This window comes from Oryctolagus cuniculus, chromosome 7, assembly GCF_051225735.1.
Source record: "Oryctolagus cuniculus isolate XC-2025 breed Fujian yellow rabbit chromosome 7, ASM5122573v1, whole genome shotgun sequence".
NCBI classification, from domain to species: Eukaryota; Metazoa; Chordata; class Mammalia; order Lagomorpha; family Leporidae; genus Oryctolagus; species Oryctolagus cuniculus.
The window spans coordinates 137,359,464-137,379,435 of record NC_142873.1 but is presented as its reverse complement, the minus strand read 5'-3'; the positions used below and the strand labels follow the sequence as shown (position 1 = coordinate 137,379,435).

At 43.8% G+C, this 19,972-nt stretch overlaps 1 protein-coding gene across 6 annotated transcripts in view; it reads left to right on the top strand.

Moving 5' to 3' along the window:
- The window catches only part of AGO3 (argonaute RISC catalytic component 3), a 138,041-nt gene that overhangs the window by 105,929 nt on the left and 12,140 nt on the right, over window positions 1-19,972 (top strand). For 4 of the 6 annotated variants that reach the window (XM_008273686.5, XM_089301027.1, XM_051832182.3 and 1 more), the window contains 5 exons: window positions 3,930-4,089; window positions 6,905-6,995; window positions 11,533-11,727; window positions 12,263-12,397; window positions 14,999-15,100. In XM_008273686.5, coding sequence (XP_008271908.2) covers window positions 3,930-4,089; window positions 6,905-6,995; window positions 11,533-11,727; window positions 12,263-12,397; window positions 14,999-15,100 — 683 coding nt within the window. Of the gene's footprint in view, window positions 1-3,906; window positions 4,090-6,904; window positions 6,996-11,532; window positions 11,728-12,262; window positions 12,398-13,795; window positions 13,859-14,998; window positions 15,101-19,972 lie in introns of all 6 variants that reach the window. The other 2 variants (XR_016211118.1, XR_016211119.1) reach the window with 2 other exon arrangements.

Genomic DNA, 19,972 nt, shown 5'->3' with positions numbered 1-19,972 from the left:
CTCTCCCTCTCTCCCTCTCCCTGTGTGTGTATGTGTGTTTGTGTATGTGTGTGTATCACTCTGCCATAAAAATGAGTATTTTTAAATGATAAATAAAAGCAGTAATTGACTTTCAATTCAGCTTTCTTTTTCTTGTGAGGATGGAAACAGTGACTCATGATGCTATAAATGTTAGAGCTATAACCAAAGTCCAGTGCGATCTTTTAAAGATATACATCTGTGGGACAGCTGCCTGGTGCAGCAGTTAAAATGCTTAATAGCACTCCCACACTACATATCAAAAATGCCTGGGTTTGAATCTGGGCTCCACTCCCAATTCCAGCTTCCTGCTAATATATACCCTGCTCCTGGCTCAGGCTCAGTCCCAGCCATTGTAGATATTTGGAGAGTGAGCCAGTGGATGGAAAATCTCTCTGTGTCTCTGTGTCTTTGTGTGTCTGTGTGTGTGTGTGTATGTGTCACTGCCTTTCAAATAAATAAATAATTAAAAAATAAAAGCAGGGGCCGGCGCTATGCAGTAGCGGGTAAAGCTGCTGCCTACAATGCTGTCATCCTATGTGGACACCATTTTGAGTCCCAGCTGCTCCGCTTCCAACCCAGCTCTGCTGTGGCCTGGGAAGACAGTGGAAGATGGCCCAATTTCTTGGGCCCCTGCACCCACGTGGGAGACCCAGAAGCTCTTGACTTCTGGCTTCTGGCTTCTGGCTTCAGATCGGGCCAGCTCCGGCCATTGTGGCCATTTGTGAAGTAAATCAGCAGATGGAAGACCTCTGTCTCTCTCTCTGCCTCTGCCCCTCTGTAACTCTGACTTTCAATTAAGTGAGTAAATCTTTAAACAATTTTTAAAAAGTTCATTGAGTGGAAGACAGTTTTGTGGCATAGCGGATTGAGCTATTGCCTGAGCCAGCACTCCCAATGCTGTGCATACCACTTCTTTCTTAAAAAAAAAAAAAAAAAAAAAAAAAGATTTATTTTATTTAATTGAAAGAGTTAGAGAGGTAGAGACAGAGAGTTCTTCCATCTGCTGGTTCACTCCCCAGATGACCACAGTGGCCGGAGCTACGCCAATCCAAAGCCAGGAGCCAGGAGCTTCTTCCGGGTCTTCCACACAGGTGCAGGGGCCCAAGAACTTGGGCCATCTTCCACTGCTATCCCAGGCCATAGCAGAGAGCTGGATTGGAAGAGGAGCAGCCAGGACTAGAACCGGCACCCATATGGGATGCCAGCACTTCAGGCCAGGGCGTTAACCCACTGTGCCACAGCACCAGCCCCTACATACTACTTCTGATCCAGCTCCCCACTAATGCCTTGGGAGAGCAGTGGAGGATGGCCCAGGTACTTGGGCCTCTACACGCATGTGGGAGACCCAGGTGAAGTTCCTGGCTCCTGGCTCCTGGCTCCTGGTTTCAGCTTGGCCCAGCCCCAGCTCTTGCAGCCATTTAGGGAGTAAACTAACAGGTGGATGATCTTTCTGTCTCTCCCTCTTTCTCTGTAACTCTACCTTTCAGGCAAATAAATAAATCTTTAGGAAAAAAAGTTTGTTGAGTGAATGAATGTGCCTTTTTGGAAGGCAGTTTGTCATTACCTTTTTTTTTTTTTTTTTAATAAAGATTTATTTATTTATTTTAAAGAGTTACAGATGGAGTGATCTTCCATCGCTGATTCACTCCCCAAATGGCCGCAACAGCTGGGGCTGGGCCAGGCTGAAGCCAGCAGCCAGGAACTTCTTCCAGTTCTTCCACGTGGGTACAGGGGCCCAAGGACTTGGGCCATCTTCTACTGTTTTCCCAGGTGCATTAGCAGGGAACTAGATAGGAAGTGGAGCAGCCGGGACTCAGACCATACCCATATGGGATGCTGGTGCTGCAGACATCAGCTTAACCTGCTGCACCACAGTGCCGACCCCTGTCATTTAAGGTTAAATACATATATTTTCAAACCCTTCACATTTATTTATAGAAATGTATCCTGAAATTACAGTTATACAAGAAAATAATATATATTCATAGAAGGATATTATTCATAGCATTGTTTGAAATAATGAAAACCTGAAAAAAACTTAAAAATATAACCAGCATATGGCTGGCTATATACTTTGTGGTATTTGAAAGCAGAATAACTGCTGCTATTATAAATAATAAGAGCAGCCAGGGGGCCGGCACTGTGGTGTAGCAGGTAAAGCTGCCGCCTACAGTGTTGGCATCCCATGTGGGCGCCAGTTCGAGTCCTAGCTGCTCCACTTCCAATCCAGCTCTCTGCTATGGCCTGAGAAAGCAGTACAAGATGGCCCAAGTCCTTGGACACGTGCATCTGTACCAGCATGGGAAGACCCGCAGGAAACTCCTGGCTCCTGGCTTCGGATTGGCCCAGCTCTGGCCATTGCAGCCAATTGGAGAGTGAACCAGCAGGTGGTAGACTTTTCTCTCTGCCTCTCCTCCTCTCTCTGTGTAACTCTTTCAAATAAATAAATAAATAAGTCTTAAAAAAAAAAAAAAAAAGAGCTATCTGTACATTGAGATTGAGAACACATTGTGGGGCTGTGGCTGTGGCATAGGGGGTGAAGCCTCTCCCTGCAGTGCCTGCATCCCATGTGGGCGCTAGTTCGAGTCCCATCTGCTCCACTTCCAGTCCAGCTCTCTGCTATGGCCTGGGCAAGCACTGGAAGATGGCCCAACTCTTTGGGCCCCTGCACCCACATGGGAGACCCAGAGGAAGATCCTTGCTCCTGGCTTCCAATCGGTACAGCTCTGGCTGCTGCAGCCATCTTGGGGAGTGAACCTTTGGATGGAAGACCTCTTTGTCTCTCTCTCTCTCTCTCTGACTCTGCCTCTCTGTTACTCTGCCTTTCAAATAAATAAATAAATATTTAAAATAAAATAAAAAAGAGAACACATTGTATTAAGTTGAGATGACAAGTTGAGAAATAGAATATATAATATGTTTTCAGTTTTTATTTTAAAATGTTTTCTATGTATTTTATATATAAGAAGTTATGCATATCGAAACCTTTAAGGGAAAGGATAGATATCTTTTTATTCTTTCATACTATAATTTTTCTGCATTCTTAAAGATGAGAGAATAGAATTGAAAGTTCTGAGTATACTGTAGTTACAAGTGCATTAAAATAATATAAATGAGAAAATTACTTGGAGAAAAAGCAATAAAATGATAACAAGGGATTATTTATAATTTTCCTTACGTTATTTTTGGTATTCTATTTTTACAGTGGTTCTGAAAGGGGAAAAAGTGATTTTTCCTGAACCTCCTCAGTTTATAGTTTGGACAGACTCCTGTAACAAAAAGCAGGTTAATTAAAAAAACAAAGCCAGTTTATTAACATGTTCAGTGCACATCACATGGGGAAAAATGGCAAGACAAAGCTGTAAGAGTCTTGACTTACATAGTGTATTTAACACAGAACAACTTAAAAAAAGAAAAGAAAAGCAGTCATAGGTTTTCAGAGATGGAAACAATAATGGAATATAGTCTGCTCCCAGATTCTTTTGAGCTGATAAGGATTATAAAGGAGAATTTACAAGGGAGGGTAAGAAAGACCTTTGTCTTTATAAATCTCTGTATTGCTTTTAAGCAAACCGAGAGAGAAGCAGAGAGCTCCCCTGCATCTTAATGGTCTTCATTAGTAATCCTTCAGATCTTTGGGAGGCATATTCCGGTTTCTCTCAATAGTAAAAGTGAGCAATTTTATGCAAAAAAAAAAACAAATTTATTATTATATGCTTAAGCTAATCTTCAAGGCAATGTATTTTAAATTTTAACAGCTTTATTTTAATTTTGGTGTAATTTTTAATGTCTTGTAATGCAATGATATATTTCAAAAGGGAATCATACGATCTTTATTTCCAGTTAGTAAATTTATTTTCAGGTCTTTTTCTTTTTTTTGACTAGAGATATTTGCATTTGTTCCATAGCGGAGGTGAAACGTGTGGGAGACACCCTTTTGGGTATGGCTACACAGTGTGTTCAAGTCAAGAATGTAATAAAAACATCTCCTCAAACTCTCTCAAACTTGTGCCTGAAGATAAATGTTAAACTTGGAGGGATCAATAATATTCTTGTACCTCATCAAAGGTAAGTTAAGCTAATTAATCACTTCAGAAAATTTTGATGATTTTCCATTTCCATTTCTCCAAGTACAGCCATAACTACTATAGAATGTATATGAAAGACTACCTTAATTATTTCTGCCATGGGAGATAAATAGTTTGGATTAAAATAGTTTGGATTGACAAGGTTAAGATTCCCTTTTGAAAATCTCACTCCCCACCCCACCCCACTTTTCATTTAGTATGCTCAGAGTATCTCTTGCCTAGCCAGAAAGTGTTGAGAACTTAATAATTTTCACTGGAGAGCCCAGCTTGAAGTCATCTTTAGTCTGGTTTTCTGTCATGAGATTATTTGCTTGCTTAGAATGTGGGGAGGGAAAGAATGGAGTGAGCATTTGGCTAGTCAATTAAGGAAACTATATTAACCCTACCACAGTCAGTAGGACAACACATGTATTAGATGGCATTCATTAGAGCTCCTAGGAAATATGTGACATCATGACCTAGAAACAGGAAGTGCATTATCTAGGTCGCCGGGGAAAAGCCCAGTGAGAACTCGAACAACAGGTTCTCTTTCAATATGTGAAGCAGCTGGAGTTCCAAGATTTAAGTGTGTTGACCCCAAGCACCAGAAATGGGCTTTAGAATAAAGATTGACCCACATGTGTTTGACACAAAGCCTTTTTTCCCCTTGCTTTTTCATCCTGCCTCTACTTCCTATCCCTGGTAAATATGAGATGAGATTAGTGAATGAGGTGAATATAGAATTTAGTCAACATGTCTAAGAACTAAGAGATAGTCCTTTGGATTTTAAAAGATACAATTCAAAAAAAATTTTAAGATTTATTTATTTACTTGAAAGGGAGAACATCAGAAATAGAGGAGGAAAGTGAGCAAGAGCTTCCATCTGCTGGTTCACTTCCCAAATGGCTGCTACAACCAGGTCCAGGCAGGGCAAAACCAGGAGCTAGGAGCTCCAGCCTGGTCTCCCAAATGGGTAGCAGGGACCCAAATACTTGCCATCCTCCGCTACCTCTCCAGGTACATTAACAGGAAGCTGGGTGAGAAGCAGAGTACCCAGGACTCAAACCAGCGCTTGGAGGGCTGGCATTGGTATAGTAGGTAAAGCCACTGCCTGCAATGCCAGCATCCCATAGGGGACACCAGTTCATGTCGGATTACTCCACTCCCAATCCAGCTCCCTACTAATGACCTGGGAAAAGCAACAGAAGAGGCCCAAGTGTTTGGGCCCCTGCCACCCACATGGACAGGAAGAAACTCCAGTCTCCTTGCTTCAGCCTGGCCCAGCCCCACTCCATCTGGAAAGTGAATCAGCAGATGGAAACTCTCTCTTGCTCTCCATCTCTATCTGTAACTATGACTTACTTTATTTTTTTTTTGATTTATTTATTTATTTGAAAGTCAGAGTTACAAAGAGAAAGAAGGAGAGGCAGAGAGAGAGAAAGGTCTTCTATCCGCTGGTTCATTCCCCAATTGGCCGCAAACCTGGCCAGGAGCCAGGATCCTTTTCCGGGTTTCCCACATGGGTACAGAGGCCCAAGGACTTCTTGGGCCATCTTCTATGCTTTCCCTGGCCATAGCAGAGAGCTGGATCGGAAGTGGAGCATCCCGGTCTCAAATCGGCGCCCATATGGGATGCTGGCACTGCAGGCAGTGGCTTTACTTGCTATGCCACAGCACCAGCCCCCTGTAACTGTGACTTTCAAAAAATAAATAAAATCTAAAAAAAAAAAAAAAAGAAGAAGAAGAACATAAAACAGGGGCCATCACTGGAGCATAGCAAGTAAAGCCACCACCTGTGGTGCCAGCATCCCATGCAGGCACTGGTTCTAGTCCTGGCTGCTCCACTTCCAATCCTGCTCCCTGCTATTGTGCCTGGGAAGTACAGCAGCAGATGACCCACTGTTTGGACCCCTGCACCCATATGGGAGACCTGGAAGAAGCTCCTGGCTCCTAGCTTTGGATTGGCCCAGATCCAGCTATTACAGCCATTAAGGGAATGAACAAGCAGATGAAAAGTCTCTCTCTTTCTCCCTCTCTCTCTCTCTCCCTGTAACTCTGCCTATCAAGTAAATAAATAAATCTTTAAAAAAAAATTTTTTTTAAAAAAACAGCAATCTGATACTGGACACCCTGGAAGGCATCAGGTGATGGTGGTTCAAGGACTTTGATCCCTGCCTCTCATGTGTGACACCATGCTGTAGTTCCAAGCTCCTGGCTTCCGTCTGTGGCCATCTGGGGAGTGAGCTAACAGATGAAAGATCTCTCTCCATCTGTCTCGCTTTCTGCCTTTCAGATAAAATAAAAAAATAAATAAATAAATAGATTTAAAAGACTACCTTTTGACTTTTAAATATGTTCTTTAAATTTATACTTTTAGCCAGAATTGGGGGAGCAGTAGGCTCACATAATCCCTTCCAATCTGAAGGTTAATGCTTCTTTTTCTCCTTGAGTGAATACATAGGCTTAAAATGTAAGTATATTTAAAAAAAAGATTGATTAACATTGGTGGGTTAATATGAGGAAGTTTTATCATTTTGTTTCTGTTACAGAAACCATTAGTATCAGCTGCCTTTAGCAACCACCAGCACCACTGCTTAAGACAAAAACCTGCTCCAAAGAAGACATTGACTAGACCTGTTATAGCAGCTTTTACTTCTTTGGGGATTCATGAATTAATAGCAGTCAGTAGTTCAGGCCTATGACGCCATCTACAGACTTCTGTCCTGTCAGTAACTTGCACTTGTATTGCAATCGTGAAATAAATAAATGGATAATGAACAAATGGATTATCTAACCTTTTAAAAAATGTGTTTAAGACCTTCTGTGTTCCAGCAACCAGTGATCTTTTTGGGAGCAGATGTCACGCATCCACCTGCTGGTGATGGAAAGAAGCCTTCAATTGCTGCTGTGAGTACCATTAGACAGGTTTATCTTTTCTTAAGGTTAGACCAGTGATTAAGAAGTCCAAGTCCCTGGGGCAGACAATGTGGCCCAGGAGATTAAGCCACTCAGGATGCCGGAATTCCATAGCAGATAGACTGGAATAGAGTCTCACCTCCACTTCAGATCCAGCTTCTTGCTAATTTACCTAGGAGGCAGCAGATTGATGGCCCAAGTACTTGGGTTCCTGCCACCCATGTGGGAGACCTGGATGGAGTTCCTGGCTCCTGACTTCACCTGGCTCAGCTCCCAACTGTTGTAGATATTACTAGAGTGGGTGCAGGGCCCAAGCACTTGGGCCGTCCTCCACTGCACTCCGGGGCCACAGCAGAGAGCTGGCCTGGAAGAGGAGCAACCGGGACAGAATCTGGCGCCCCAACTGGGGCTAGAACCCGGTGTGCTGGCGCTGCAGGCAGAGGATTAGCCTAGTGAGCTGTGGCACTGGCAACCTCTACTTTTTTTTTCCAATGTACATTGTCTTCTACATTCATCTAGTTCAATCCTTTGCACTTAAATTCTTTCTTTAATACTGCTACTCTTACTTCTGACGTCTACCTATTATAACTTTGTCTACCTCTGTAATTGTAACCTTTCTGTGTTAATTTGGTTTTAAGTATTTTTCTTATAAACTTCAGTCAGCTTGTGAATATTTTACCCATTTGAAAATCATATCAACTTAACAAATAGCAGTATTTTGAAAATAGCAACATATTTTAGACATAGTTCACAAATTTCAGAAATTATACTACAAGACTTTATATATTTTTCTATCATCCATTGTAATAGTCTTTACACAAATTTTTTTAATGATCTGGTAAATCTTATTTACCCTTGAAATGATGATGTAACAAGAATTCAGTGCAATAATTAAGATAACCCTTGAGGGGCCAGCACTGTGGTGTAGCAGGTAGAGCCACTGCCTGCAGTGCCAGCATCCCATATGAGCACCAGTTCGAGTCCTGGCTGCTCCACTTCTGATCTAGCTCTTTGCTATGGCCTGGGAAAGCAGAAGATGGCTCAAGTCCTTGGGCCCTGCACCCACATGGGAGATCCAGAAGAAGCTCCTGGCTCCTGGCTTCGGATCGGCATAGCTGCAGCCATTGTGGCCATCTGGGGAGTGAACCAGTGGATGAAAGACTTCTCTCTCTGTGTAACTCTTTCAAATAAATAAATAAATCTTAAAAAAAGAAAAAAAGATACCATTTGAGATACCCACATCCCATTTAGGAATGCCTGAGTTCCAGTTTTTTTTTTTTTTTTAAAGATTTATTTATTTATTTGAGAGGTGAAGAGAGAAAAAGAGTGAGAGAGAGTGAGAGTGAGAGAGAGAGAAAGGTCTTCCATCTGCTGGTTCACTCCCCAAATGGCCACAACAGCCAGACCTGGACCGATCCGAAGCCAGGAGCCAGGAGCCTCTTCTGAGTCTCCAGTGCAGGTGCAGGGGTCCAAGGACTTGGGACATTTTCTGCTGCTTTCCCAGGCCATATCAGAGAGCTGGATTGGAAATGGAACAGCCAGAACTTGAACCCACACCCATATGGGATGCTGGCACTGCAGGCAGTGGCTTTACCCACTACGCCACAGTGCTGGCCCCTGGGTTCCAGTCTTGACTTTACTACCCATCCAACTTCCTGTTAATGTATACCCTGGGAGGCAGGAATGATGGCCCAAGTACTTGGGTCCCTGCCATCTATGTGGAAGACTTGGATGGAATTCCAGCTCCTGGCTTTGGCTTTACCAAATTGTGTCTTTACCAATTGTAGGCATTTGTGGAATGAACTAGCAGATGGAACATATTTCTCTTTCTCTCTCTCTCTCTCTCTCTCTCTCTTTCTCTTTCTCTCTCTCTGTCTCTCTCTTTCTCTTTCTCTTTCTCTTTCTCTTTCTCTTTCTCTTTCTCTCTCTTTCTGGCTTTCAAATAAATAAACCCTGGAGTAAGCTTTGTGATACAGTAGGTTAAGCTGTTATTGGGGATGGCCACTTCTCATATCAGTAGAGTACCTGGGACCAAGTCCTGTGTCTGCCTCTGACCCAACTTCTTGTTCTGCACCTAGAAGACAGCAGAAAATAACCCAACTGTTTCAGTCCCTGCCACCCATGCAGGAAGCCTGGGTGGATTTTCTGACTCCTGGCTTCAGCATGGCCCAGCTCTGGCTGTTGCAGTCTTTTAGGGAGCAAACCAGTGGTTGGAAAGAGTGAGACCTGAAAGAAGTTCCTGACTCCTAGCTCGTGGCTTTGGATGGGCTCAGTTCCAGCCATTGTGGCCATTTGAGGAATAAACTAGAAGACCTTTCTCTCTGTCTCTCCCTCTCTCAGTCTGTAACTCTACCTCTCAAATAAATAAAATTTTGGGGGCCGGTGGTGTGGTACAGCGGGTTAACACCCTGACCTGAAGCGCTGGCATCCCATATGGGTGCCAGTTCTAGTCCCGTCTGCTCCACTTCCCCTCTAGCTCTCTGCTATGGCCTGGGATAGCAGTAGAAGATGGCCCAAGTCCTTAGGCCCCTGCATCTGTGTGGAAGACCTGGAAGAGGCTCCTAGCTCCTGGCTTTGGATTGGTGCAGCTCTAGCCATTGTGGCCATCTGGGAAGTGAACTAGCTGGTAGAAGGCCTTTCTCTCTCTCTGTCGCTACCTCTCTCTGTAACTCTGCCTATCAAATAAATAAAAATAAATCTTAAAAAATATTTAAGAAAAAAAAAGTGTACCAATGGTTGGAAGATCTATTCCTCCCTCTCGCTCTCTTTCTCTCTGTCTCACACACACACTGTCTTTGAAATAATAAGCAGTAAATATTTCTTAAAAAAATTCTTTTAGCGGCTGGCACTATTTTGCAGCAGGTTAAACTGCTGTCAGCAGCACCAGCATCTCATATGGGTGCCGGTTCATGTCCGGACTGCTCTACTTCCAATCCAGCTCCCTGCTGATGTACCTGGGAAAAGTGAGAAAAGAGCGAGATCTTCCATCAGCTGGTTCACTCTCCAGATGCCGTGATGACTGGGCCAGGATGAAGCCAAGAGCTTCTTTGAGGTTCCCCACGTGGGTGCAGTAGCCCAAACACCTGGGCCATCTTCTGCTGTTTTCCCAGGCACATTAGTAGGGAGCTGAATTGGAAGCGGAGCAGCCAGGATTCAAACGGAACCCGTATGGAATGCTGGCAGCTTTACCTGCTATGCCACAATACGGCTCCATAAATCTTTTTTTTAGGCCGGCGCCGCAGCTCACTAGGCTAATCCTCCGCCTAGCGGCGCCGGCACACCGAGTTCTAGTCCCGGTTGGGGCGCCGGATTCTGTCCCAGTTGCCCCTCTTCCAGGCCAGCTCTCTGCTGTGGCCAGGGAGTGCAGTGGAGGATGGCCCAGGTGCTTGGGCCCTGCACCCCATGGGAGACCAGGAAAAGCACCTGGCTCCTGGCTCCTGCCATCGGATCAGCACGGTGCGTCGGCCGCAGCACGCCGGCCGCGGCGGCCATTGGAGGGTGAACCAATGGCAATGGAAGACCTCTCTCTCTCTCTCTCTCTCTCTCTCACTATCCACTCTGCCTGTCAAAAAAAAAAAAAATCTTTTTTTTAAAGTCTGTCAAATTTTTTAAAAAAGAAAATGATAAAATAAAAATTTTCATTTAGTTTTCAAAACAATTTTCATTAGTGAATAAAATTGACTTTTATTTGTTTTATCACTTTATATTATTTTTCAACTTTTCTTTGATGTATTTGAAAGATGGAGAGAGACAGAGATTTTTCATCCACTGGTTCAGTCCTGGTTCAGTCCACTAGAACCCAATCCAGGTCTCCCCCATGGGTGGCAGGAACTCAGCTACTTGAACTGCTACCTCTTGCTGTCCAGAGTATATGTTAGCATATACTGGAATCAGAGTAGATCTGGGGGGCTCAGCACTGTGGCGTAGTGGTTAAAGCCACCTCCTACAGTGCTGGCATCCCATATGGGTGCCGGTTCAAGTCCCAGCTGCTCCACTTCCAATCCAGCTCTCTGCTATGGCCTAGGAAAGCAATAGAAGATGGCTCAAGTCCTTGGGCCCCGTACCCGCGTGGGAAACCCAGAAGAAGCTCCTGACTTCTGGCTTTGGATAGGCACAGCTGCAGCTGTTGCGGCCAACTGGGGAGTGAACCAGTGGATGGAAGACCTCTCTCCCTCTGCCTCTCCTTCTCTCTCTGTGTAACTCCAACTTTCAAATAAATAAATAAGTCTTAAAAAAAAAAAAAAAAAGTAGATCTGGGACTCAAACCCAGGCAGTTTGATATGAAATTTGCATGTCCCAAGTATCAACTGTCATGCTGAATGCCTACCCCAAGAAAATAGTTTTTTACCCTATGGTGTATATATTATTGTTTTGGATATATATCTGTTTTTCACTGAGAATTAGCTGGTTTTGATTACATTCAAAGAAAATGGTTATAAACAATAAGATTATAGTACAATACAAATGTAAATAAAATCCATGTATTTTTTATTGTCTCAATCCATTTTTCTTTACTTTTTCCCTCCAGGTTGTAGGTAGTATGGACGCCCACCCAAGCAGATACTGTGCCACAGTTCGAGTTCAGAGACCCCGACAGGAGATTATTCAGGATTTAGCTTCCATGGTCCGGGAACTTCTCATTCAGTTTTATAAGTCAACTCGATTCAAACCTACTCGTATCATCTTTTATCGGGATGGTGTTTCAGAGGGACAATTTAGACAGGTTGGTTGCCTGGAATCCCATCAGACTGTGGTTGAATCAGATACTGTGTTGGTAATATGGCCTCTAGTTCTCAAGTTTAAAACATCAAGTTCCTATACTTAGTTATAAAATGATAAGTTTAAGAAATCATAAGATGGGCTGCTGCTATGGCACAGCGGTTTAACACCCTGGCCTCAAGTGCTGGCATCCCATATGGGTGCTGGTTCGAAACCTGGCTGCTCCACTTCCAATCCAGCTCTCTGCTATGGCCTGGGAAAGCAGTAGACGCCCCTGCACCTGCGTGGGAGACCCAGAAGAAGCTCCTGGCTCCTGGCTCTTGGCTTCAAATAGGCGCAGCTCCGGCCGTTGCGGCCAACTGGAGAGTGAACCAACAGATGGAAGACCTTTCTCTCTCTGCCCCTCCTCTCTCTGTGTAACTCTGACTTTCAAATAAATAAATAAACCTTTAAAAAAAATCTTAAGACTAAGTCATATCTTACTTCGAAGTGTATGAAAGAGAACAACTATTTTAATCTTTCCATTTCATCTTCTCTAGGTTTTATATTATGAATTATTAGCAATTCGAGAAGCCTGCATCAGTTTGGAGAAAGACTATCAACCTGGAATAACCTACATTGTAGTTCAGAAGAGACATCACACTCGATTATTTTGTGCTGATAGGACGGAAAGGGTAAGCATATATTTGTTTACTTGTATTACTGTCATAAGCTAAACCTGGCTCACATAATTCACAGAGCACTTGACAAGGGCTGTCTCCCAGTAGCAGAATTTCCATTATGGAGTACCAGATTTCAACCATTGGACTATGCATGAGTAAAAAAGTGTCCAAATAAGTTAATTATTACTTTTTATTTATTAGAAAGGCAGAGTGAGTGAGTGAGTAAGTGAGAGAAAGATCTTACATCGACTGGTTCACTACCCAAATACCTACATCAGCTGGGGCTTGGCCAGGCCAAAACCAGGAGCCAGGATTTCCATCCAGGTCTCCCACATGGGTGGCAGGAGCCCAAGCACTTGGGCCATCTTCTGTTGCCTCCAAGGTGCATTAGCAGGAAGCACGATCAGAAGCAGAGGAGCCAGTGTCCAGCATTGTAGCACAACAGGATAAGCCACTGCCTGCACTGCCAACATCTCATATGTGTACCAGTTCAACTCCTGGCTACTCTGCTTCTGTTCCAGCTCCCTGTTAATATTCCTGGAAGAGCAGCATTACATGACCCAAGTTCTTAGGCCTCTGCCACCCACGTGGGAGACCTAGAAGGAGTTCCAGGATCCTAGCTTCAACCTGACCCAGCCCCAACTATTGCCAGGCATTTAGGAAGTGAACCAGCAGACAGAAGATAGCTCGCTTGCTCACTCACTCTTTCTCCCTCTCTCTTTGCTTTTCAAATAAATAAACCTTTAAAAAATAAATAAATAAAAAGCCATTCCCTAGATCACACAACTGGAAAGCAGTGAGGCTGTGATATGAATCCAGACATTTTGCTGCCTCTCTAAACAAGAGTACCCTTTTTTTTGTTTTGTTTTAAAGATTTATTTATTTATTTAAGAGGCAGAGTTATAGACATAGAAATCTTCCATCCACTGGTTCATTCCCCAAATGGCTGCAATGGCTGGGGCTGTGCCAGGCTGGAGCCAGGAGCCAGGAGATTCTTCTGGGTTTCCCATGTGGGCTCAGGGACACAAGTACAGGGGCCATCTTGCACTGCTTTCCCAGGTACATTAGCAGGGAGCTGGATCAGAAGTAAAACAGCCGAGATGGGATATGGTGCCCATATGGGATGCTGGCACTGCAGGCAATGGCTTAATCTTCTACACCATAGTGCCAGCCCCCAAGAGTTCACTTTTTAAAAAAAAAATATTCAATCCATGCATATTTTCTTTCTTGTTTTTAAATTAGAGTTGGGGAGATAACACAGACAGAGCTTCTACTCACTGTTTGATTCCCGTGTATGCCTGCAACAGCCAGGACTGGGCCAGGCCCAAGCCAGAAGCTAGGAACTCAGTCCAGTTCTCCTACACTGGTGTCAGAGATCCATCCAGCCAGTTATCACCTCCTGTTTTCCAGGGTCCACATTAGCAGGAAGTTGAAATCAGGAGACAAAACTAGGAATCTAACTCAGGCTCTCTGGTATGTGCCTTAACTGCTAAGCCAAACACCCCACCCCACAATTCCCACCAAGAGTACAACTTTTGATAAAAGGCTCATGTGTTGCTAATTTATAAGTTTGTGTGTTTTTTTTTTTTTTTTTTTTTTTAAGATTAGGCATGATTGAGAAGATTATGAACTGTTGTCTTTGTTTTAGGCTTGGCAAGTCTAACTGGTTGCTCCACACATCTGTAATTCAAGACATTTATGCAGTAGCAATCCTTCACATGGCAGTAATAATGTCTGAGTCAATCAGATAGTTTCTTATCTACTAGCTGTATAAACCTATACAAATAATGATTTTAAATGTGTTGTTGATAAGGGGGTAGATATGAGTATAATACACAGTTTAAAGTGTTTTACTGGGAGCTTTTCATTATCAGGAATTTTGAATTATTTCAGTAACATACCTACTCAGAGAAAAATCATGATAACTGTTTTCTTCTGAGATGGTGAAACTGTCCATATGCAATAAAAGGTATAGAGCCTATAAGTCACGTTTGTGTTCAAATCCCAGTTCTTCCGTATATTGCATGTGAGTCCTGAACCTTAGTTTTCCCATACAGATGGGATAATATCTAACTTGCAGGATTGTCATCAGGATTTAAGTGACATGTAAGTAATTAACAAATGGTAACTACTGCTGATCTTGTGGTCAGCATTCTTTGTTTCTAAACATAAAGTGTAGTGTTCTCCAAGGACAATTCTAGTTTTCTTAACTCACTGATGGAAGAGTACCCACCTGTATACAGAGGTATTTTCAGAATATTGCCATTTGTTAAGTTGAAATGATTTTCAAAATGTGTAAAATACTAGCAAACTGTCTGAAGTGTGTAAGAAATGTACTTGAAACCAAACCAACACAGAAAGGTTGCAATTACAAAAGTAGACAAAGATATAACAGGCAGGTATCAATCACCTGCTGCCCTCAGGCGTGCACATTAGCAGGAATCTTGAGTTGAGAGCAGAGCCAGGGCTCCAACCCCGGCCCTTTAGTATGGGATATCACAAGCAGTGTTTTAACTGCTATGCAAAACACCTGTGCCAGTGTATACATTATATTTTTCATATATGTTCTTTACCTTTGTCTTATTTATTTAAACTTTGACCAAACAAATCTAGGTTGGCAGAAGTGGCAATATCCCAGCTGGAACAACAGTTGATACAGACATCACACACCCATATGAGTTTGATTTTTACCTCTGTAGCCATGCTGGAATACAGGTAAGCCTGCCGTGTGGGCGAAATCTTTTAATGCAAAAACTTACGTTCTTATGTGTATTTTTTAAATCTCAGAAGGAGAAGAAAGTATTCTTCAACTCTTCCCTTACCTTCAGATGGGCTATTTTTATGAAAATTAGAATACAGTTAGTGTAACAGAATAAATCTTCCTTAATTTAGCCTAAATCTTTGAAAAAGCTTAAAGTAACTAAGAGTTCCTTTGACTATGCTTCTTGTTGATGATATTATATAGAAAACTTTCATATTTCCTGGTAGATAGTGAGCTTGTGAAAGAGTTTAATTGCAGAATTATAGCTTTCTGTTTCAGTTAAATGATTTTAAGAATCTTTTCTTATTTCCAAAGAATCTTTTCATTAATTTGTTGGTTTTACTTGGTAATTAATTAATTCAGTGTTTCTCAGACTTTGCAGCAATAGGAAGAAACTCATATCCCAAGGGTATCTGAGAGGATATAGCCCAAAACTCTCTTAAGTTATCTGTCATTAAGGTAGAAATTTCAGAAAGATGTACCTTACTTGACAGCTATGTCTTACAGTTTCACATGCCGCACATGCACTAACCCCTTTCAAACTCTTATCTTTAAAATATTATCACACTCTTTCATCTATGTTCTTATATCAGTTTCTCTTCAGAATCAATGTTGTGTGTCTTCAGAGTGAGTGGGAACAATCACAAAAAAAAGTTAATGGCACCTTCTAGGGATAAAGCCTGTATCACTAAAGCACATATTTCTTTTTTTGTTTTTTTTCTATTTTTTATTTATAAGAAGGGAACAAATTTCATATATTTCATATATACAATTCTAAGACATAATGATACTCCCTATGGAGTACATATTTCTCTTTTTTAAAGATTTATTTATTTATTTGAAAGACAGAGTTACAAAGAGGCAGAGGCAGAACGAGAGATCTTCCATCCCGCTTGTTCACTCTCCAAATGGCTGCAATAGCTGGAGCTGGGCCAATCCAAAGCCAGGAGCCAGGAGCTTCTTCCAGGTCTCCTACATGGGTGCAGGGGCCCAAACAATTGGGCCATCTCCCATTGCCCTCCCAGGCCATAGCAGAGAGCTGGATTGGAAGTGGAGCAGCCAGGTCTTAAACCAGCACCTATATGGGATGCTAGCACTACAGGCGGTGGCTTTACCCACTACATCACAGTTGCAGCCCTTGTTAGTTTTTTGTTGTTGTGTGTGTGTGTGTTTTTTTTTTTTTTTAAGATTCATTTATTTATTTGGAAGACAGAGAGTTACAGAGGCAGAGAGAGAGAGAGAGAGAAAGATCTTGCATCTGCTGGTTCACTCCCCAAATGCACACAACAGCTGGAGCTGGGCCAATCTGAAGTCAAGAGCCAGGAGCCAGGAACTTCTTCCGGGTCTCCTACATGGGTGCAGCATACATTTAACCAAAAATCTTAGGGATCAGTTTTCCATTGGAACACTAGTGTCAGATTTCTGCTCTAGTCAGCAAATAATGTGGAATATTTCACAGGGACTAAAGACTGTTGTTTATATGTCTTCTCAGCTTCATTAAGATTTTTTCTTCTTTTTAAATAAGTTTATATATTTGAGAGGCAAATACAGACAGCTCTCATCTGCCTCTTCACTCCCCAAATTTCCACAACAGCTTGTGCTGAGCCAAGCAGAAGCCAGGAGCTGGGAACTCATCTGGGTTTCCCATGTGGGTGGCAGGGTCCCAACTATTTGAGCCATCACTTGCTTCTTCCCAGGGTGTGCATCAGCAGGAAACTGGAACCGAGAGCAGAGCCAGGACTCCAACCTAGGCACTACAGTATGGGTGGGATCTGTTTTGTGTCCCAAGCAATGCTCAACTTTTATGCCAAACGCCCAACCCTTTTAAAATTTTTTAAAACTTAAATTTTTTTAAAGATTTTATTTATTTGAAAGGCAGAGTTACAGACAAGGAGAGGCAGAAAGAAAGAGAGAGAGGTCTTCCATCCACTGGTTCGTTCCCCAGATGGCCGCAACAGCCAGAGCTGCGCCAATCCGAAGCCAGGAGCTTCTTCCAGGTCTCCCACACAGGTGCAGGGGCCCAAGCACTTGGGCCATCTTCTACTGCTTTCCCACGCCATAGCAAATAGCTGGATTGGAAGTGGAGCAGCCGGGAGTCGAACTGGCACCCATATGGGATGCTGGCACTGCAGACTTGTGGACTCTCAGGAAGTGTCCAGGTAAAGAATGAGATGATAGTCTCCACTTCTTTTTTTTATTTTATTTTTTTTACTTTTTTAATTTTTTTTATTTATTTGAGAAGTAGAGTTACAGAGAGAGGGAGAAACAAAGAGGAAGGTCTTCCATCCGCTGATTCACTCCCCAAATTGCCACAATGACCAGAAGTAAGCTGATCTGGAGCCAGGAGCCAGGAGCTTCTTCCGGGTCTCCCACACAGATGCAGCACTTGGGCCATCTTCCACTGCTTTCCTAGGCCATAACAGGGGTTCCCGATACTCTCCACTTTTTTTTTTTTTTTTTTTTTTTGATAGGCAGAGTTAGACAGTGACAGAGAGAGAGACAGAGAAAAAGGTCTTCCTTCCGTTGGTTTACCCCCTAAATGGTTGCTAAGGCTGGCGCGCTAGGCCGATCCAAAGCCAGAAGCCAGGTGCTTCCTCCTGATTTCCCATGCGGGTGCAGGCCCAAGCACTTGGGCCATCCTCCACTGCACTCCCGGGCTACAGCGCCCCAGCCGGGACTAGAACCTGGTGTGCCGGCGCCGCAGGCAGAGGATTAGCTTAGTGAGCCATGGCGCCAGCCGATAGTCTCTACTTCTAATGGTCTGTTGTCTTTTTTTTTTTTTTAAGGTTTATTTTTTATTTATTTGAAAGGCAGAGTTAGAGGAGGAGAGACAGAGTTACAGAGAGAGAAAGAGTGAGAGATCCTCCATCTGCTGATTCATTCCCCAAATGGCTGCAGTAGCTGGGGCTGGGCCAGGCCAAAACAGGAAGCCTGGAGTTTCTTCCAGGTCTCCCACATGGGTGCTGGGGCCCTACCACTTGGACCATCTTCTGCTGGTTTCCCAGGCACATTAGCAAGGAGCTGGATTGGAAGTGGAGCAGCCAGGTTGAGAACTGGCACCCATGTGGGATGCCAGTGTCGCTGGTGGAGGCTTAGCTTGCTATACCACAACACCGGCCCCACAGGTTCTTATCTTTATGACTGAGTCTCTTGGAGTCCCCCTTACTTCTCTTCAAGGGAGAGAATGTACTTCCCTCGGAGGTAAAGTACGTATTCCCACAAAACCCACAATCACTCTTCCTATACTGAGAAGATGGGAGCAAGGTGAGAAGAAACCAGACCCCAGGATATTGATGGTGAGGCCTGACTTGAACTGGTTCCTTTCAGTGGGCCCTTGGGAAAGATGGCAGGCGCCTATGGTGTCTAGCTCTTTAGAATGTAGGATTTTTTAACACCTTTTCTTCTCACCTTTGAGCCTTAGTTGAAACTCCATAACAGCAGAGGAGGGCAAAGTCTCTATTGATATACTTTTAGAGTGTGTAACTGGCCGGCACCACGGCTCAGTAGGCTGGTCCTCTACCTTGCGGCGCCGGCGCACCAGGTTCTGGTCCCGGTCAGGGCGCCGGATTCTGTCCCGGTTGCCCCTCTTCCAGGCCAGCTTTCTGCTGTGGCCCGGGAGTGCAGTGGAGGATGGCCCAAGAACTTGGGCCCTGCACCCGCATGGGAGACCAGGATAAGCGCCTGGCTCCTGCCATCGGATCGGCGCGATGCGCCCGCCACAGCGCGCCGGCCGCGGCAGCCATTGGAGGGTGAACCAACGGCAAAGGAAGACCTTTCTCTCTGTCTCTCTCACTGACCACTCTGCCTGTCAAAAATAATAAAAATAAAAAAAAAATAGAGTGTGTAACCCCTCTGTCTGACCTACCAAAGGAAATTCCCCAAAAAATAATTGCTTCCTGTAGAAGAAGAGAGTAGGCAGTGCCCTAAATCATAACTTCCTAATACAATCACCAAAACTTCCAAGACAGCCTTCACTGCTGTTTAACGGTCCTTTGACGTCCCTTTCATTAGCTCTCTATGCCAGTTTTCCTAGATTTCTAACCTTGGTCTGTTGCCCCCACATTCAGCATATGACCCCCGTACTTTCTGTGCTCCTCCTTCAGAGTAAAAGGTCATTCTGTAGTATTCTCCCTTGCCTGCCTGAAGATAACCTTAATTCAGCAGTTATCTTCTTTCTTATGTCTTCATTCTCCTTGAAGCTTCATTCTCTTTTTTTTATTTGGGCCGGTGCCACGGCTCAATAGGCTAATCCTCCGCCTGCGGCGCTGGCACTGAGGGTTCTAGTCCCAGTCGGGGCGCCGGATTCTGTCCCGGTTGTCCCTCTTCCAGGCCAGCTCTCTGCTGTGGCCCAGCAGTGCAGTGGAGGCTGGCCCAAGTCCTTGGGCCCTGCACCCCATGGGAGACCAGGAGAAGCACCTGGCTCCTGGCTTCGGATCAGCACAGTGCGCCGGCTGCAGCGGCCACTGGGGAGTGAACCAATGGAAAAGGAAGACCTTTCTCTCTCTCTCTCTCTCTCTCTCTCTCACTGTCCACTCTGCCTGTCAAAAAAAAAAAAAAATATATATATATATATATATATATATAGTTCTTTGATCCTGCTCTTCTTCATTAAGTTATTGCCCCATGTCTTTATTCCATTTACCACCAAACTGTCCTTAAAAAGAATAGCACAAGGGGTTGACATTGTGGTGCAGCAGGTTAAACTGCTACCTGCAACAGCAGCATCCCAAATGGTCATCAGTTCAAGTCCCAGCTATTCCACTTTCCATTAGCTCCCTGCTGATGCGTTTGGGAAGGCAGCAGAGGTTGGACCAAGTTCTTTCTTG